Below are 20,098 nucleotides of genomic sequence, written 5' to 3'. Positions count from 1 at the left end.
TGACATGTCGGTCGTCCGGATGTGATACTTGCGAGTGTCGTGTGCTTCTCCCTGAGGAAGTCCGGATAGGAGAAGCGCGCCGTGTGTACTCTTGGGGAAATCCGGATAGGGGTAATCCGGATGAGAATACGTGCCACGTGTCATCAGGAAGTATGTGCCACGTGTCATCAGGGGGAGGGGTCCCTACAATGCCCCTCTTTTTAACTTGCCGATTTTTGCCTGAGCAAAATGGGCGGGTTAAAAATGATTTTTTTGAAACTGAAGCTGACTTTTTTGCTTGATTGGGCCACGTGGCGAGCAGGGCTGAAGAGGCAGAAAAGCATTTATGAGGAGCCGCCGACTTTGGGTATTCCCAAGCAGCGTGTTGTTTTGAATAATGGTGCAGCTGATCGTTTAAAATACCGAGAGGTTTGTCTCGCTATAAATAGCAGACTGTTCTTTCCTTTTGCATTTTTTCTTTCTGCGTTTTTTCTGCTAGTGCTTTATCCTCAGTCTTTTGCGTACCTCCGTTCTTGAGTGAAGCTTTAGGGTTTTCTGCCGGTAATATTTGCGTCGTGACGGTGACTGTATTTGCGGTTTTCAACCCTACTTTTCCGGTTTACACTTGGTACGTTCGCTTTTCTTGTTTTCTCCTTGTTGTGTTTGTTTTGTGGTTTGTTGGGCAAGTTGCTTTGCGACTGGAAGTTGGTGTTTTTGGTTTCTAGGGCTTTTTCAAGGGGTATTGACTATGTTTTGGGTGGGTTTAGGATTTCTGTTGCCCCCCTTGTGCCTTTTGTGGGCCATCAATTCTTCTTTGGGGTAGAGTTCAAGGTTGTGGGGTTTGGATGGCTGTGTTTGATTGTTGTCCTTCTTTCATGTAGGTTCCATTTCAGTCTCAGGCTAAAAAATGTCTGCAAACAAGGAAGCTACCTCATCTGGCCCGTCCGGCGATGCTCATGAGAAATCTGTGGATAAGCTACGTGTAAAGGAGTTCTGCGAACGTTTCTGTATCCCAAATGGCGTGCTTGTGGAACTGATGGACGGAGAGATGGTGTCTACTGAGAAAGCTAAAGACAATGCCATTATTTTTTCAAAGGAGCAATTCAATGCTGGGCTCCGGTTCCCTCTCCCGTTACTGTTCAAGGAATTCCTTCACTTTACACAGATCCCACTAGTCTACATCCACCCCAATATTGTCCGGGTGCTGATGGGATGCAGCGTTCTCAGCCTGCTGTTCAACCTAGACCTTTCGCTGCTGGAGGTTCTTTTCGTCTATTCCCTAAAGAAGGGTAAAAATGATATTTTTAGCATGGCTGCCCACCTGCCTTCTCTTCAACTGGTGACTGAGTTGTCGAATTCAATGAAGGGAGGAGCCAAGGGACATGTGCTGGTCCGGGGTGCCTGGGCTGGTCTTTTGGGGCATCCAGATAGGCCATTTTCCCCAAACCATTCGTTGGAGCTTCCGGGTAAGGCAGTTTGCTGGTTTTGTTCGGAATTTATCTTGTTCTACTGCTTGCGGGGGTTATCATTTGGCTTAACATCTTTGTTTGCTGATAATGCAGGTTCGGACAAGAGGGGTCGCGTAGTCGAGTGGGTAGAAAAAGCGTCGTTCGCCCGGCTGAACAAGTTATTTGAGATTTTCGCCGCCGAGAGGCATCATGAGATGCTGCTCACTGCGCGAAACCTGTTAGCCGTTGTCCGGGAGTCCCAGGCGTATGTCATCAACATTCTCCCTAGGAAGCTACCGAAGAAGGTAGTACTTGGGGAGCATTTCATTCTGAAAGACCTCCATTTCTACAAGGAGGTGCAAAAGGCAAAGGCTCAGAAACGCCGAGCACTCCTTGACGATCGGGAGGGGAAGAAGAAAGAGGGAACTTTGCGTAAGGCTCCTGGCAAAAAATGCTGCGCAGCCTCCCTTCCAAGTGGCGCCCCAGCGAAAAAGAATAAGAAGCTGACTCTTAATAAGGGAAAAGAAATAAAACTTCCAACTCCTCTGAAGGAGTTGGTAATTCCCCCTATAACTTACGTGAAGGAAGTAACAATAAGAGAGCCGGAACATCCCATCCCGCCCTCTATTTCAAGCGGACTCGGACATCTCGCGGGTTTGAACCACTCAGGGCCTTTAATGTCAGTGGTGGGCCGCCTGACTCTTTTGGCTGAAGAAGCTACTTCAATAAATCAACCCGGCTCTCCCCATCCGGATGGGGACACAACCGAGGCTTCTTGTGCTGCAGCATTGCCTCCGACGGCATCCCCAATGGAGGAAATGGGGGCAGAGAGTCAGAGTTTGCCTCCTTGCGGGCCAAGCCCCTTGCCCTTGTACCGGTGAAGGGGCCAGCTAGAAGGAGGTCACGTCCGGCGCGAGACCTAAAGTCTGGCCTCATCGGGCGGCTTCAGGATCGGTTCTTGGAAACCATCGAAGTCAGCTGCTCGTCCATCCAGGATGATCATTTGGAGGGGAGCGAGGCGGAGATGGCAGTAGAGAACCCACCTGCCCCGGTGGTGGTTCCGGATGGGGATTCACCCGGAGTGACCCAGCCGGTCGAGACTGATGGGGCTCCAGACCCGGAGGAGGAGCCACTCTCCAATGCTTCATCAGAGGGGAATCTAGTTGATGATGCAGCTTGCATCTCTGCTAGCGGTTTCAACTATGCGGAGTTGGAAGAGAAGCTGAAACGGATTCCACCTGGCTCAGACGTTGTCATGCCTTCGGCAAAAATGTTCGAAGTGGTGGAAACGGTATAGTTTTATATCTTGATTTCTCTTGCCATATTAATGTGTTGGTGTCATGGCTTGTAACCTTGCTCTTCTTGCTTGTGTGTTTCCCTACAGCTGGTGAGTGGTCTTCGCGGCATGGTCCAACAACATGATCTATTCTCTAACCTGCTGCGGACCGCTGATTATATGAAGGCCTCCGTCTCTCAGCGCAAAAATAACGAAGAGAAGCTGTGCTTGAGACTGGAGCAGGCAGAAGCCAGTTTATCCACCGCTCGAGAGGATAACGAGGTTCTCCGGGTAGAGCTTGTTGAGGCAAAGAGCCGAGAGGAATCTATGGATGCCCGCCTGCTTGAGGTGGAGGATGAGATGACCCTTCTGAGGGGTGAGGCGAGGCAACTCCGGACGGAGGTTTCCATCGAGAAAAAGTAGAGAGAAGATTTGCAGTTGCATTTATCAGTGCAAAAAGAAGAGCTGGAGGCTGAGTTTGCTGCAGAAAGGGAGGAACTTAAAGCGGACTACCAAAAGCAAGTAGACGACAGGTTCTTCTTCGGCTATCGCTGCTGTATGAAGAAACATGGCATCAAGCGGGATGTCCCTTCGATTCCTCCGGGTGAGGAAGAGAAGTTGCGCGGCAAGCCTGCTCAATGAGAGCTTTTCTTTTTGTAATTTCTTACTGTTATCTTCTCTTTGTATCTTGTAGTCCGGAGAACCCTTTGTATACAACTTCACAAATATTAATAAAATACTCTTATTCATATTTGTGCTTGTCTTCTTTCTTTTACTGGTAATATTGCTTTAAATTGGACACATTCCATGGTCTGAGCAATGGAGTTCCGTCTAGCTTTTGTAGATGATAAGCTCCATTTTCACTTGACTTAGATACTATATAGGGTCCTTCCCAGTTGGCTTAAAATTTTCCCGCTCCTATTTCAGTAGTATTTTCAAAAACTTTTCTAAGGACTAGCGTACCATTTTTGAAGCTTCTGGGCTTTGCTTTGCGATTGTAGTGAGCGGATGCCCTTTGTTGATAGTCTGCCATCCGGATGGATGCAGTTTCTCTTACTTCGTCTGCCCAGTCTAAATTTCTTCGTAATTCCTCATTTGCATCATCCTGCGTTCCTACCTCAGTCCTGATAGTAGGTAGCCCTATTTCAGTAGGAATGATTGCGTCCATACCGTATGCGAGGGCAAAGGGAGTGTTTCTTGTCGGACGTCCGGGTGTGGTTCGATAAGCCCACAGGACGCTGGGTAGCTCCTTCACCCACTTTCCTTTTGCTTGCTCGAGCCTTTTCTTTAAGGCATTGATTAACGTTTTATTCGTGGCTTCTGCTTGCCCATTACTTTGAGGATAATGCAGTGTGGAGTATGAATTCCGGATGTTCAGTTCCGAATAGAAATTCCGGAAGGCGATGCTATCAAATTGTGAACCATTGTCGGCTATAATGGTTTGGGGGATTCCGAAGTGACAGATGATGTTTTTCCACACGAACTTGGTGACGTCCTTGTCTTTGATGCTAGCATATGCTTCAGCTTCCACCCATTTACTGAAGTAATCTGTGGCGACTAGCAGAAATTTCTTTTGGGTGGGTGTGGCTGGGAGGGGTCCCACTATGTCCATGCCCCACTGCGCGAAGGGCCAGGGGCCTGAAATTGGTTTCAATGTCTCCGATGGTATATGCGGAATGGGGGCATGCCTTTGACATTTGTCACATTTTTTGACATAGGCTGCTGCATCTTTCTTCATTGTGGGCCAATAATATCCTTGCGAATGGGCCCTATGCGCCAGAGATCGTCCTCCAGAATGATTTCCACATACTCCCTCGTGCAACTCAGCTAATACGTACAGGGCCTCTGAATGGTTTAAACACCGAAGGTAGGGACCTGTGAAAGATCGTTTGTACAAGTGCCCCCCAATCAGGGTGAAACGAGTGGCTTGCACCTGGATCTTATGTGCCTGTTTGGGATCTTTGGGCAGAGTGCCTGTCCGGAGGTACCCTATAATGTCGTTTGTCCACTCTCGGCCGTCTGCTTTTTTTGCCTCAATGTTGTTGCAAGTGGGAGCTTCCGCGATGGAAGGGTTGGTTTGCACATGTATAGACAACAATATGGCTTCTTTGATGGGGAGGGAGGCAGCTATGCCCGCCAAGGCGTCGGCGTGCCCATTTTCAGTTCGTCTAATTTTTTCGATTGTCCACTCGGAGAACTGTTGTAAGGTGTTTCTTACCTTAGCCAGGTATCGCGCCATGCACTTATCCTTAGCTTCATATTCCTTCTGGACGTGTCTGACAATAAGTTGAGAATCGCTATAGACACGGAGTTTGGAGACGGATAGAGCTAAGGCGAGGTCCAATCCGGATAGGATGGCCTCATATTCTGCTTCATTGTTAGAGGCAGGGAACCCCAGCCGGATGAATTGCTCCAGATGTTCCCCTGTTGGGGATCGCAGTAGGAGCCCTACCCCGGATCCTGACGATCGGGAGGCTCCATCGACTCGCAAAGTCCACCATTCTTCCTTGCTTGGTTCCTTGTGTTGGATGGGCTTTCGGGAATATTCTAGCACGAAGTCAGCCATTACTTGGCCTTTCATGGACAATCTAGGTTGGAATTCGATTCCAAATTCGCTCAATTCTATGGCCCATTGTAGCATTCTTCTGGTTAAGTCTGGTTTGTGTAGAATGTTGCGAAGGGGATGGTTAGTTAAAACGATCACTAGGTGGCTTGGAAATAGGGGCGGAGCTTTTGGGTGGCACTTCGAAGAGCTAAAGCCGTTAGTTCCATATTTGAGTATCTGGTTTTTACGTCCGCCAATGCTCTGCTGACATAGTAGATAGGTTTCTGCTCCTTGGGTGAAGGGCAGCGGAATAGAACAGCGCTGATCGCCCACTCCGATACAGCTAGGTACATGTACAATTTTTCACCAGTGATGGGGCTGCTCAGGATGAGCGGTTGCATAAGGCAATGTTTAATTCTTTGAAAAGCGTTTTGACAGCTGTCTGTCCACCCATTGGCTCCAGCTTTGCGTATTGCCAAGAAGAATGGTCGTAGCTCATCAGTGAATAGGGCTATAAAACGCCCAAGCGCGACAAGCTTGCCTGTGAGGCGCTGTAATTCCTTTTTGTTCTTGGGGGGTGGTGTGTCCATGATCGCTTTCACTTGATCTGGGCTAACCTCTATCCCCCTTTGGCTGACCATAAATCCCAGGAATTTGCCAGCACTTACGCCAAAGGCGCATTTGGAAGGGTTTAGCTTCATGCCATACTTCCTTAAGAGGTGGAAAACTTCTTGCAAGTGGAGGACATGCTCCTTTCGGGTTTTGCTTTTGACCACGATATCGTCAATATATACCTCTACTGTGCGGCCGACCAAAGGTTTGAAGATCTTTGTCATCAGTCTTTGGTAAGTGGCGCCAGCGTTTTTGAGTCCGAATGACATGACTTTATAGCAATAGAGACCATGTGGTGTTATGAAGGCTGTTTTTTCTTCATCATCCAGGGACATGGGGATTTGGTGGTATTCGGAGAAGGCGTCCAAGAAAGAGAGCATCCCTTGCCTAGCAGTGGAATCGACAATTTGATCTATTCGTGGCAAAGGAAAACTGTCTTTTGGACATGCATTATTGAGGTTGGTGTAATCGACGCACACTTGTCATTTGCCTTCTTTTTTGGGTACCACTACTACATTTGCTAACCAGTCCGGGTAATCCACTTCTCTGATGAATCCGGCTTCTAGCAACTTTTCAATCTCATTTCGGATAATTTTTTGTTTGTCCGGGTGAAAACGCCTAACCCTCTGCCGGATGGGTCTGGCTGTTGGTAAGACGTTGAGTCTATGAGAGGTAATGGAGGGATGAATTCCTTTCATATCAGAATGTGCCCATGCGAAGACGTCATGGTTTTGTCTAAGGGCGTTCTGCATATTCTGGGTCTCTTCCGGTGTCAGGAGGGAACTGATATTCGTAAGGTGAGCACCTTCTTCTGAAATTTGGATTGTTTGCAAGGGATCCGCTGCCGGGGGATCCTTGTCCGCCGGACCTAATAATTGCTATTGGTCACGTGCAAGGCTGGACTCAGGGAGGGATGCATCCTCCTGGCTGGTCCCTGCTTCTCGTGCTATCTGGTAGCATTGGCGAGCGGCTAACTGGCTGCCATATAGGTCAATTTGCCCATCTTTGGTAAGGAAACTTATCATTTGGTGATATGTAGAGGGGATGGCTTTCATGTAGTGTAGCCATGTGCGCCCCAAGATGACATTGAAGGGTGATAAATCTTGTACCACCGAAAATTGTACGTTGAGTGTGACTGGGCCAGCTTGGACCGACAGTACAATGTCTCCCAAGGACGTAGTTGACGACCCGTTGAATCCGGATAGGATTAGCCCAGGGTTTTCGAGGCCTGTGAGACTGTGTCCCATGTGGCTAATGACCGATGTTTGTACAAGATCGGCTGAGCTGCCTGGGTCGACCAGGATGCGCCTCACGTCGAAGTCTCCTATCTCTAGGGACAGGATGAGGGCGTCGCGGTGCAGATGCAATATCCGGGTGGGGTCTATTGGTGGAAAAATAATTGTCCCATCTATGAGGCGGGGCCCCCCTCCAGATATCCTAGGCCGGATGGAGTTGATACACTTGCGTACCGATGCAACCCGCAACAACTTTTGTCTTTTTCGTTTGGAGTCATACTCCTCGTCAGATGGGCTTCCGTTAATATAGTTTATAACGGCTTTGGGGGCGGCTGGGGCCTTGGGGGCTCCAGTGTTGTGGTTTTGAGAAGTGTTTTTACCTCCGGCATCTGAGCAGAGGTATTGCTTTAAGTGTCCCGCCCTTATGAGCCTTTCGACTAAATAATGGAGGCACCCGCATTCTTCCGTTGTGTGACCATGCTCCTTGTGGAAGACACATTTTTTGCTATGATTTCTTTTGGATGGATCCGCTTCGAGGGGTCTAGGCCACCTGAAGTCGGACATGCCTTGGATCATGGGGAGAAGTTTCTCATATAATATGGAGAAAGGTGTGAGGGGCGGTCTTCCCGGGCGACCTGGCCCTTCCTGCCTTCGATAGGACAGCCTTGGCCGGTCCGAAAGTTTGGCATTTCTATCCGCGCCACTTCTAGATGCCTGTCCAGCAACCAAGACTTGCTGGGTAGCTGCTCGTACGTCATCTTCGAGCATTGAGTATTTGTTTGCACGTCTGAACAAGTCGTCCATCGTTGTTGGAGGCTTTTTAGCGAGTGATTCGAAAAATGGAGTGCCTGGACAGATGCATCGCTTGAAGATCTGCAGGACAACATCCATACTGTAAGCCTCTACCTGAAGTACGGCATGACCAAACCGTTTCACGAACTCCCTTAGGGATTCGTTATCTTGCATTTTTATGTTTTGTAGAGTGCTGATGTTTTGTTTATGTCGAGCGGAGCATAAGTATTGTCCCATGAAAGCCTCCGATAAGTCCCTGAAATTGTCAACATAGTTGGGAGGTAGGCGATGAAACCATGAGAGGGCCTGTCCTTGTAGGCTGGCGGGAAATACTTTGCATAGCAGCGTGTCGTTGCCTATATCGAGAGTCATGAGCCGTCGATAATGCATGATATGATCGAAGGGGTCGCTGGACCCATCGTATGTGGAGAATTTGGGTATGAGGAATCCCCTTGGGGGCTCGTAATGAATGATATGAGAGCAGAAAGGCGTGGAGAACATGTCGTCCAGCCTTTTGCTGATGGAGCCAATAGGTGGCCCATTTGGGAGGTTTCTCCCAGACTGTCGTACCGCTAGGTGTGGTTGAACGTGCTGCACCATAGGGGTGACCATGGGGTCATGATGTGGGAGAACGTTTTGCACCATAGGGGTGACCATAGGGTCAGGGTGCGCTTCCCAGGCTGTGGCTGCTGGCGGCCTTGGCCTCTTAGGCTCCTATGGGCCTAGTCTTGCGCGCATCGAGTTTGACAACTTGGGCCTTTTGTCGCGTTGTCTTTTTGTTGAAAAATGAGTAGAGTCTGAGCTTTCCCCATGGGGAGCTCGATGCATGGGAGTGGGTGGCTCATGCGGCCTGACGTTGTATGCTTCTGGGATGGCTCCTGCTGTCCCAGGGTATATTGATTCTGGCTCTGGCCTTGAGTTTGCGACCTGGCCTCTTGAACGCTGACGTCGGGGAGGCCCTGTCGATGAAGCCTGGATGCGTAGCATCGCATTTTCTTCTCTTAACCTTTCTGTCTCCTGGAGGAGAGCTTGCAGTTGTCGTTCGCTTGCCAACTGTCTTCTTTCGATGGCCTAGCGCCATTCAAAATGATCTTCTTCTCCCTCACCAGATGACTGGCTTTGGGAAGGTGTGACCATCTTCGTCGGTGACTGAATCAACAAATTTTCCCACAGACGGCGCCAATGTTGAGGCCTCGTGTCCCTGGTGATCCACGTAGTTGCCAGATGGATGGGCGCACGATCTCAACCAATATAAGCTCCTGGTTCAGTCGTTCCTGCAAAAGGCGTTTGGACAGGGTGTCCGGACACACCCTCCGATGGTTTTGTCAGCAATGGTAAGAGAGATTAATCAGTTGGCCTTTTACTAGGTATAGCAAGCTTACCTTCCTCTTTGTGTGAAGGTTCATATATATAGTATCAGAAGCTTTGTTTCCCTCTTTAATGGTAGAGAGATATTTTGGCTTGTCATGATTCCACTAGGTGATGGCAGAGCCATCATCACCCTACGGGCGGCTGATAGAGATCGTGGGAGGCGCCGTGGCTGTCAGAGATCGTAGGAAGTGACTTGCCATCACTTCATTCCTGTCCCTTCACTCTACAGGTGGCGGAATGTGGGCCATGAAAGGTTGTTATGATGACGTGCAAGACTTGCTTACTTCAGTCAATGATCCGGACAAACATATCCGGATATGACATGTAGGTCGTTCGGATGTGATACTTGCGAGTGTTGTGTGCTTCTCCCTGAGGAAGTCCGGATAGGAGAAGCGCGCCGCGTGTACTCTTGGGAAAATCCGGATAGGGGTAATCCGGATGAGAATACGTGCCACGTGTCATCAGGAAGTATGAGCCACGTGTCATCAGGGGGAGGCGTCCCTACATAAATCACTCTTTTGTGCATGGTCTCTAAGAAAGTGAGACCTAATTTCACTGTGCTTAATTCTAAAGTATTGCACAAGATTTTCAGATATACTTATAGCACTTGTGTTATCACACTTAATAGGTACATGTTTGAAAGTTAAACCAAAATCACTCAACGTTTGTTTCATCCAAAAAATTTGTGCACAACATAAATTGGTGGCTATGTGTTTGACTTCTACCATAGATAATGCAACCAAGTTTTGTGCCATGATACTAGTGAGTGTTCTAGAAAATGACAAGTACCACTAGTCATTTTCCTATCAATTTTACAAATGACAAAATCGACATCTGAAAAACTAATCAATTCAAAATTATCACGGTTAAGATACCATAAGCCTAAATCAATTGTTTGTTTTAAATATCTAAGAATTCTTTTTATGACTCTTAGATGAGATTCTTTAGGACAATATTGAAATCTAGCACATAAGTAATCACTGAACATGATATTTGACCTACTTGCGTTTAAATAAAGTAAAGAGCTTATCGTGCCTTTATACGTGGTTGAGTTGGTAGATTTACCTTACTCATCCTTGTTATGTTTGATATATGAGCTCATTGGAGTTCTTGAGCGCACTAAAATCTTTATAAATAAAATGACGATTTTGTGTAGGTTGATTGTGGCTATAGCTTTAAAAAAAAAAAAGGCTAGTGAGTTGGGTGTCGAACCTGAGGAAAGTAATCTTGGAATATAGGTTAAGTGGAAAGATTAAGAGAACAAAAAGAAATGGTAGTGAAAAACTCTTTCTTGATTTCTTATTTTGGGCAAGAAAGTGGTTGCCTTGTTATGCGAAAAGTAAGAATTGGTTAAAAAGACTTAAACCAATTTGTAACTAATAGCTGATGAAGGAGGAATCCTTAGGGTACCTTCCTTACCATGAAATGATTCTTGTTATCAATAACTCAATTGTAAGTGTTTGCCTATCAATTAAATCCCTTATGTTCACCTCATTTTTCCTAAAGCATTAATCATTTGAAAATTATTGTCTTGGGTTTACATAGGGTTGTTCCAAGTTAAAATGACCTCTCTATTAAGTGCTTAGTGATTACTACTCAAAAAGTGCTATTTGATAGCTTATAATTAATCCTTTTAAACACTTTTGAGTAGTAGTTTTGGCCTTTTAACTCAATTGGCATGTTAAGGACCCTTGAAAGCAATTTTAATCATTTTGTGTAAGTTTTGGTGTTTTTGTTAGTAATTTGATCACCAAAGCAATTCAAGATTGAGGAGAATTATGAGGAATCTTGGGCAAAGCTTGGAAGTCATTTGCCAAGAGTAAATCCGGAATGCAAGGAGAAAAAGTAAAGAGAATCTGCCATGAAGCATATTCTTGATGACAGTCGTAGCAGCCACTTTTGGAGCACTTTCTGGAGTCCAATTGATGCATGTTATATACCATTTCAAAGCTCAGGAAGTCAACAATCCAATGCTTCAAACGGTGCGCAATTCGGAGTTGAAACGAAGAAGTTACAGCCATTGCAAGCCAATCACTCCAAGCTGAAGGAAGCATTTTACAAAGTGTTGCGAAATCACCCTTTTGTTGCGAAGTGATTTCGCAACCTTTTTGTACAGTAGGGTGTATTTCCTTCTGAAGTTGCCCGATATATGCCGCAAGCTGGAAGCTGAGAACATCAAGGTGGAAGCCAACTTCGCAGCCTTGCGAGAATAGCTTTTTGCTGCGAAGTGATTTCGCAGCCCTTCTTGAGTGTCTGCGAAATCTCGCAGACACCATTTTCTCTTGCGAAATGGTTCCTGGAGCATCCCGATATTTGCTACCGACATTGGGAGATATTTTGCATCAGATTTTTGTTGTCTAAATCCCAAAATACTCCTTGTAAGCCACCAATTACAAGATTCCTTAGCTTTTAAGTTAGTAAAAAGAGAAAATATCCATGTAATAATTAGTTTTATATTATGTTCATATAAATACCTCTCGGGAGCCTGTTCTCGGGGGAGAGATCCTTTTGTAAAGTTTTGGAAAAGCAAGTAAAGTTCAAGCCCTTTGTTTTGCCTTACCTTCTCACTTTGTATTTTTATTTTCTTACTAAGTTATGAATTCTCTGAGGAGTTTTCCCCAGAGAATGAGTAACTAAACCTCTAATTCCTTGGAGCTAAGGTTGCCGGGGAAGGTTCCAAGTGCAAGAATGCAAAGCTTTGTGGTTTTAGCAAGTAATGAAGAGGAAGTGAAATCCTTTAGTGATTTCTATGTTTTTAGTTAACTTAAAACACCTTAGAGTCACCTGGTGCCAACACTTGGTAAGGCAAGTGATTTCCAACCATGGAGATGCACTAGTTTACCCCTTGCGAGCCTCTGGGAGGTGACTTTAAGGTAGGATTTTCTGGAATTGCCAACACTTGGTAAGCTTTTGGACTCCAAGGAGACATCCATTAGTTATCTCTTGCGAGCTTGAGAAGGGAAGTCCAAGGTTAAAGATCACCTTGAATGGTTAAGGCTTAGTGAGAGGCTTAAACCATTGTAAGTTGCATCAGTGAGAGAATTAAAGTTGAAATCTAATTAAAGGATGTATCTGTACAACGCCGGTTAGAGATTTGACTATATGTTGAATCTCTAACGCGAGGAAATGAACCATCTGACCGGAGCTATGTCTTTTGCATGAGGAACCACCCCAGTGAACCTGACTCTCCAAGGAATGCTTTTCTTCCTAAGTAATTCCCATTGCTTGTTTTGTTAGTTAATTCAAATCTAAATCTTTACCAATCAAAGTTTGTGTTTTATTTCTTAAGCTAACCTTGAAATGAAACAAGACCAATTCACTTTGAATTGGTATCATTGATAGCTTGCTAATCCTTCCCAGTGAACGATCCTAGAGCCGCTATACTATAGTAGCTTTTTCTTTGCTACCCTAGTATATGGTGTTATAGGTTATAAATTTTGTTGATTACTCCCTCAATCAAGGAGCACCAACTGGACATGAATCAGCTGAGACACCAATTGGGCACGAATCACTTAGGATACCTTATGGGGACCCTAAGCTTTAATTTCTATTTAATTATAAACATTAAGTGGTTTCATGATCACAATATAGCAATAATTTGTCCAATTGAGGTATTTAGGGCTTCATAAAGGTCATCCCAAGTCAAAATGGATTTCCCATTAAGTGCTTGGGAAACCTATTTAGACCTTATAATCCTCAATTGTCAAATTTGATGGTTTCATTGAGCCTAGTATATCATCTATTTGTCTAAATATTGCATTAAGAGCTCAATATAAGTCGTCCCAAGTCAAAATGACTTTCTCATTAAGTGATTGGGATACCCATTAAGACCCTATAATTGTCATTTGTCCAATATTGACATATGATACTTTCTATTGAATAAAAATGATACAATGATTGGAATTTTGTATACATTATGAGCATAAGGTCATTCTAATGGAAGGAAAGGAAGCCCTAAGGCACCCTTTCCCTAACCTAAATAACTATTCAATAGACATTGAATGGAAATTAACTTAAAAGAATAAAATATATAGAAAGCAAGAAATTGAACATTAAACCTTAAATCAAATATTAAATTACAATGATCAATGATGATAAAATAAATTCAATTATGCATTAAATAAAACCAATTCAAAACAAAGAAACTAAACAAAAGCAAGAAGAAGAAAATAAAGAAAACCCAAAAACATAAATGTATCTAAGATCTCCTCTTCCCAAGGTTGACTCCAAAAATTGAGCAAGAACATGCAAGTACTCCTCCTCAAGGGAGAAGATTCGAACCCCCTCTTAAGGGAGAAGATCCAAACCCCCATTAAGGGAGAATATCCGAACCCCCAAAATGGTTACTCATATTTCCTTTTATATCATTCCTAAGGTAGCCCTAAGTTCCTTCTCTATAGAGACCTTTCCCATGAAAGTCAAGGGCTCAAGATTCAATTGGAATTAGTCCCCATCCTTGGCCTAGTTCATTCCTTCATTTTAAGACAATTAAAATCCTCTCATGTGCTACTATCATGTGAGGTTTAAGACTAAAAAGTTGGTTGTAGGTGTTGAGGCCTTTGGTGGTGCCTTCATGTGTTAGAACATCACTTGCGGTTTTCCAATTTATTCCTTAGAAAAACAACCTCCAAAAATTCTAAAATTTGGTCATATTTAAGTTCGGAAAGTGAGGAATCCAACAAAATTTCTTTTAGCATGATTAGACATTCTAACCTTTTTAACCACCTTAAAACATTTTATTGGTTAGACAAAATTGCTCGTAAGAACTCCTTTCAATTTCATTTTTTTGGTTCAATTTACTCATCATCCTTGCATCCGAGATATTCCAAGAGGATTTCAAGGTCATTATAATTCATGAAATATGTTTGTAAATATACAAAAACTCAAAGAAAAAAATTAGAAGAATATAATTGCTTAGTTGAATGGTGTTTTTAATCTTGAAATTAAGCAAAAGATGTGATCATTGCCCTTATTTTTACGCAAATATGACATTAATCAGTTCCCATGGTCTTTGCAACTTTCATATTGAATCTTTTGAGAAGATCTTTAATGTATTTTGCTTGGTTGATGAAGATGTCATCCTTTAATTATTTGATTTGAAGTCCAAGGAAGTAGTTGAACTCTACCATCATGCTCATCTCAAACTCCCTATGCATACGTTTGCTCTTGACATTTTTAGCATTTGAAAAATTTCCTCACAAATCCTCAAGCTTTTCTTCAAGACTTTGGGTGTTCTTTTTGAGTGAAACATTTTTCAAACTAACTCTATCATGAAAGAAAGGGAAGCCAACTAACTCATAGCCGCCCACTCGCTCATATGACCGGCAGGTCGGAATTAGCCCTGATTCTTTCTACTTTTTTTTTTAGTATGATCTGAATTTCATTCCTTATCCTAGTGTGAAACTATAACAACCTTCCAATTTCTTCTTTGCTTTTGTTTTTTCCTTGCTCATCTCAACTTGACTATTGAATGGCTTTCTTACTGATCGGAATACCTTGCGTTAGTAGACTGAGGAGTGAATGGACTCAAATATAGTTGTCAGGAGGGGCTTCGACTTCTAAGGAATGAGAATGGGAATCGACACCGTTCTTGCTGTGAGAGCTTGACTGATGCTATTCTACCTTGCCCTTTTATTTACTGATGTAAAGTAGGAACACCCACTTAGAGGTTTCCAAATGGTCACGCTTTACCGCGTTGTCTCATTGGTAAGGGGGCTATCCCTTCATGATTTGACAAAGAATACCGGCGTCATAGTTTTTCATACCAAAAGTCTCCAGCTAATCACAAAGGTGCCTAAGTGGGCCTAGGGTGGTGCCTAATGGAAATGGGCCTAGGGTAGTGCCTAATGGGCCAAGTGTATCTAAATGGGCCAAAAGTGGTGCCTAATGGGCCTAGGGTGGTGCCTAATGGGCCAAGTGTGTCTAAATGGGCCTAAAGTGGTGCCTAATGGGCCTAAGGTGCCTAAATGGGCCAAAGGTGGTGCCTAATGGGCCAAGTGTGGTGCTTAACGGGCTAAGTGTATCTAAATGGGCCTAAAGTGGTGCTAAGAGTATCTAAGTGAGCCTAAGTCTAAATTAATGCTACCAAGAGTCACAACGGGGTTAGATAAATCCCTCAACCAAAGTTCCCAATGTGGCTTAGAAAAAGATAGACTACACGAGTAGTAATGGGCCACCAGGGAATTGCTGTAAAGTACTAAACGAACACACAATAGGGCATGTGCTAGTAAGACAAAATGGAGGGTCTACAAGAGCGCTTGAGCATTAATCTAGGTGCTTAAGTCTTACTGCTATAACTTCGAATCTAAGAAGATTTCTTCTCCTTCTCTAACTTTTTTCTGTTATAAAACTCACATTTTCAACCAAGCTTCTCCATCATGGATGTCATTGAATGCCCGGATTGCTTCCTTGCTTCTCTTAGGTTACAAAAATGGATTTTTACAATCACAAAAAAAAAAAAAAAATCTTATTCTCCTTATGGAGTGTAACCTGTCTAAGAAAACAAGAAAGTCAAACAAACTCATTCAATCTCATGATATTAAATTCATACATTCATCCGTGGGCCATGGGATGGAAAAGAAAAACCTTGTAAAACTAAGTTAGCACACTTTAGAATAGTTACATCTAGAAGTTCAAAGTGTTTTATCTTAGATTTGGATGTTCCCAGATCATTTCCTATTGGTCAAGAATGAATATAGATCTAATAGAATGAGAGATCTTCAGCTCAATCACTTTCTTTCCTTAGCTCTTGGTACTCAAGGTGGTGGAAGCCTCATAAAGGGGTGGTATAGCTAAGACTCTCTTCTCTCTAGAGTGAATAGGAAGAATGTATGTCAAGAGTGAAACCCTAAACCCCTAAGGTGGTTTATGTAGTCTTCCAATGAGCTTAAGTGACTTGAGCCCCTCTTAGGTTTGGATCACTTAATCTATCTCACTTGGGTCTTAATTGATTAATTAGCCTTATCAGGGTTCAATTAATTAATTAGCCTAGTATAAAGAGACCATTCACAAGCTCTTGTATAATCTTGTGTATTTATCAAAATGCTTTTATGCACACATGTGAATAAAGAATTCAAATATCCCTTAATAAGTGTGTTATCAAGGTCTCAAGATTACCTTTACAATGCTTGAGTCTCAAATCTTCCTATTATGTTATCACTGATATACTCTAGCTCTCTAAGAGCATATGTCTAATTTCAATTCAGGAATTATTATGAGCATATGTCTAATTCCAATTAAGGAATTACTATGTCCATAAATTTCATAATTACATGTCCTTATGATCACCTAAAGGGATACACTGTCTAAAATCAATGAGATATCATAATGCCTATCTTTAGTATATTTGTTACCATCAACCTCCATCAACTATGACCTAATAATCTATAAGGATACATGACTACCTTAAGTTCTCACCCGTAGGGTAAAGTCACTTATGACTTTACTAGAAGCTTAGTATCCTTTTAAGATTGAGAACCTATATAATATAGTAACTTGGAAGATCATGGCTACCCGATAGCCAATGTCATGATTCACCATAAATCAAGTCCAATGTGTAATCATACATATTAGGGCACTCATAATGGGAAACTCATCTCAATGATCAAGACAAGTTATCCCTCAAATTAGGAGGTAGTGCTTACAACCTCAAATTGATTGCCTAAGTCTATGAACCAATTATAGATAACTCATCTACTTACAATTCTTTAATACCAATTGAAAGAAGGTAAAGTACTTGATACCACTTGAAAAACTACCAAAAGTCCAATAGAGAACCTAGAGGGGGGTGGTGAATGGGTGATTTAAAAATTTAAATGTTATATTCAATTTTTCATATCCTAAGATATTATAGGAATATTCATGATATCTAAAAAGGAGTTTACCCCAAATCTTTATTGATAAAAACTTGATTTTTATGTTTAATAGATACCCTGGGATTTGTTACGGAAAAAATAATATAATTATACTATTTGAAATATATATTGAGATTCGTTAAGATAATGATAATCACCATAATAACTACCCTAACAAACTCAATAACAATCTTAACAAATCAAACAAAATATATCCTAAGAGGAGTTAGGAAAACAATACTTGGTTATAGGTATAACCAGGGATTGAAAAATTGGAAAATATCGCCGATATTTCGGAGAAATATCGGATATCGGGCGGCACCGAAACGATAATCGCCACCGATTATCGATCGACGGAAAAATCGGCCAAAAATCGGCAAAATCGCCGATATATCGGCGAAATATCGGAGGAGAACCGAAAAATCGGCGAGTGGAGGCACGCGTGGAGAAAACAGAGGTGGATGGAAAAAAATCGGCGATTAATCGGCAAAATCGGCGATATATCGGCGATTTTTTCAAAAAATCGGTGATTTTTTGCTGATAAAATCGCGATAAATTGGCGATTTTTTGAAAAAATCGCCGATTTTTTCCAACCAGATTTCACCCGTGTAATTTAATTTTTTATAAAAAAAATTACAAAATAAAAATATTACCCTCTCATTGTAAGCATGAAAGGAAGGATTCCATGTTGGGCATGTCTTATGACAGAGCCCACATATCCACTCCAATTACTGTGGGCTTTTTTTTCAGCCCACAAGACCATGCCAAGACTTTGTTGAGGATGACTTTTATAGGAGTCATTTGACTCCTTGTTCCTCTCATTTTCCGATGTGGGATTGCTAAATATCAATGAAAAAAAACATAACAAAACTTCACCAAGAGGATTTGAACCTTGGACCAATCTTTTACTATAGTCCACCTAGGACACCACTAGGCTACATATGTTTTGTTATCTAATATGCCAAACAAAACAATATATATTAGATTTTAAATTTTTTTATAATATTAAATAAAAATAATATAATATTTTTAAAAATTATGAAATTAGTTTAAATTTTCATTTTTTTATATATTCACATTTAAATATTATACATATTTCATTTAATAAAATTTAAAATATTAATATGATTTAATTTGATAATATCAAAGATATAAAATAATATTATTGATGTTTAATTTATTCATATATATTTTAAAATTTTTATAATTATTTTTAATTTTAATAATATATAAATTATATATTTATGACGTCACCGGTTCGATCATCGGTCCGGTTCTGAAAACATTGATTACACTTATAAAATAACTTTAACATGTATATTCTTGCTTATTTTTATCATTCTTTGGATTTTTCTAAGCATTCCCATCAATTTTGGATAATTTTTGTCTCATCGATATTTGATGAAAAATATCCACCGATATTTCTCTGATATTTCCGATATATCCGTAAAATCCAAGTACCGATATATCCGTATTTACCGATATTTCAAACCTTGGGTATAACCAACCTAACATCCTCAATAACTAACTAATCAATCAATCATAAGTTTATTAATATCATCAATCAAAATATACGTAGTAATAAAAAGATATGCAATGAGACATAAGATTTTTACATAAAAAACCCCACAAATTGTGGAGATAAAAACCATGAGGTTTAAGACATATTAATCTAAATTTACTATTTGAAATCAAGTTACACAAATTTACTTGGTTGTTTTACCCTAAAGACTTACTCTCCAACACCTACAACTTGATCCACATTTGCAACACAATAACTCCATGTTGCTTCCTAGAAAATCCTTCGGCCACTCTAAAGGGATTAAGATCTTCAATCCACGATTCAAAGATTTAAATCCTTGAATGAGAGATCGGGAATGATGTGGCATGTTGGCTTTCTCAAAGAGATACTTTCTAAGGAATGAAAGGTCTCTTAATGATATATCTTTAATTTCCAAGATCTCTTAGCCTAAATTTCTAATCCTCAAGGGGTAATAAGAGAGGTATTTATAGGAAAAAGCTTAAAGAGTTTCAGATTCTTAAGTTTCCAAATTAGAGTTTGAGTGATATTCATCTAAAATTTGTTTCTAAACTCGACAAGACTGTTATGACTGCTTGAGCTAACTTACACTATTTGAAAGCTCCACTTGAGTAGTCCTTACTGCTTGAGCAAGCGGATTGCTTGAGCGGGATTAACTGCTTGAGCGACCCTTGCTTCTTTTGAAAAATCATTTTTAAAATATTTTATGTCCAAAAATGATACCAAACCTTTTTATACCTCAAAGAAGCTTAATATGCCATAAGTCAAACCTTTTTAGACGTACTTGTGACTTCTTGGTTGGACAAACAACAACCCTTGATCTTCAATAGAGAGTAAGTCACTATCTAAAAAGACTTTTATGTCCAAACATAAGTTGGAACAAAATTGCCAACATATAGACAAGACTTATTGTCCTAATAGAAGAGGATATGCCCTAGCATGCAAAGATGATCAATAAAATCCATTAAATAGTAATCCATTGGGGGAGACAACTAAAGTTAACAAATCATCCACCAAGACAAAATTATAAGAGGGTATGGCCTAGTATCGAATAATGAACAATAAACAATGAGGTTAAACTTCACATATCTCAAAAGTGTCCTGAAGGCGAAAAATTGATCATCAATGATGCTAAAAATCAATCATCAATGATGTTAAACTCTACATGTCTCAAAAGTGTCCTGAAAACAAATCTAAAATATAATCTAGTACTAAAAAATCATTATATCATGCAGAAATCTATCATAACAATAAGTGTTGTATCAAAACTCTGTCCAATACTCGAATTGCAACTGCCAACATGACATATGAGATGCTCAACTGAGAAAAATAAGATTCTAATCAAATACTCTAAATAAGATGACATCAAACTGAAAACTCGAATGAAATACCGAGATACTACTTAAGAAGGTTTGTCAATGAAAAGAAACTAAACTAATCCACTCAA

At 41.6% G+C, this 20,098-nt stretch overlaps 1 protein-coding gene across 1 annotated transcript; it reads right to left on the bottom strand.

Moving 5' to 3' along the window:
- Positions 1-6,595: 6,595 nt before the first annotated feature.
- Positions 6,596-8,061, bottom strand: LOC104882094 (uncharacterized). The gene is made up of 2 exons (XM_010664026.1): positions 7,016-8,061; positions 6,596-6,728 (listed from the first exon to the last, which is right to left on the bottom strand). Exons 1-2 carry the CDS (start codon positions 8,059-8,061, stop codon positions 6,596-6,598), a joined length of 1,179 nt encoding a protein of 392 aa, XP_010662328.1.
- Between the last annotated feature and the right edge of the window lie 12,037 nt (positions 8,062-20,098).

This window comes from Vitis vinifera, chromosome 16, assembly GCF_030704535.1.
Source record: "Vitis vinifera cultivar Pinot Noir 40024 chromosome 16, ASM3070453v1".
NCBI classification, from domain to species: Eukaryota; Viridiplantae; Streptophyta; class Magnoliopsida; order Vitales; family Vitaceae; genus Vitis; species Vitis vinifera.
The sequence above is the reverse complement of the archived record's forward strand: the minus strand, read 5'-3'. Positions and strand labels throughout refer to the sequence as shown.

Coding starts and splice junctions, on each gene's coding strand:
- LOC104882094 (XM_010664026.1), bottom strand. CDS start 8,061: ATGCAAGATAACGAATCCCTAAGGGAGTTCGTGAAACGGTTTGGTCAT. Junction 6,729..7,015: donor TCCTTGGGAGACATTGTACT/GTCGGTCCAAGC, acceptor AGCAATTATTAG/GTCCGGCGGACAAGGATCCC.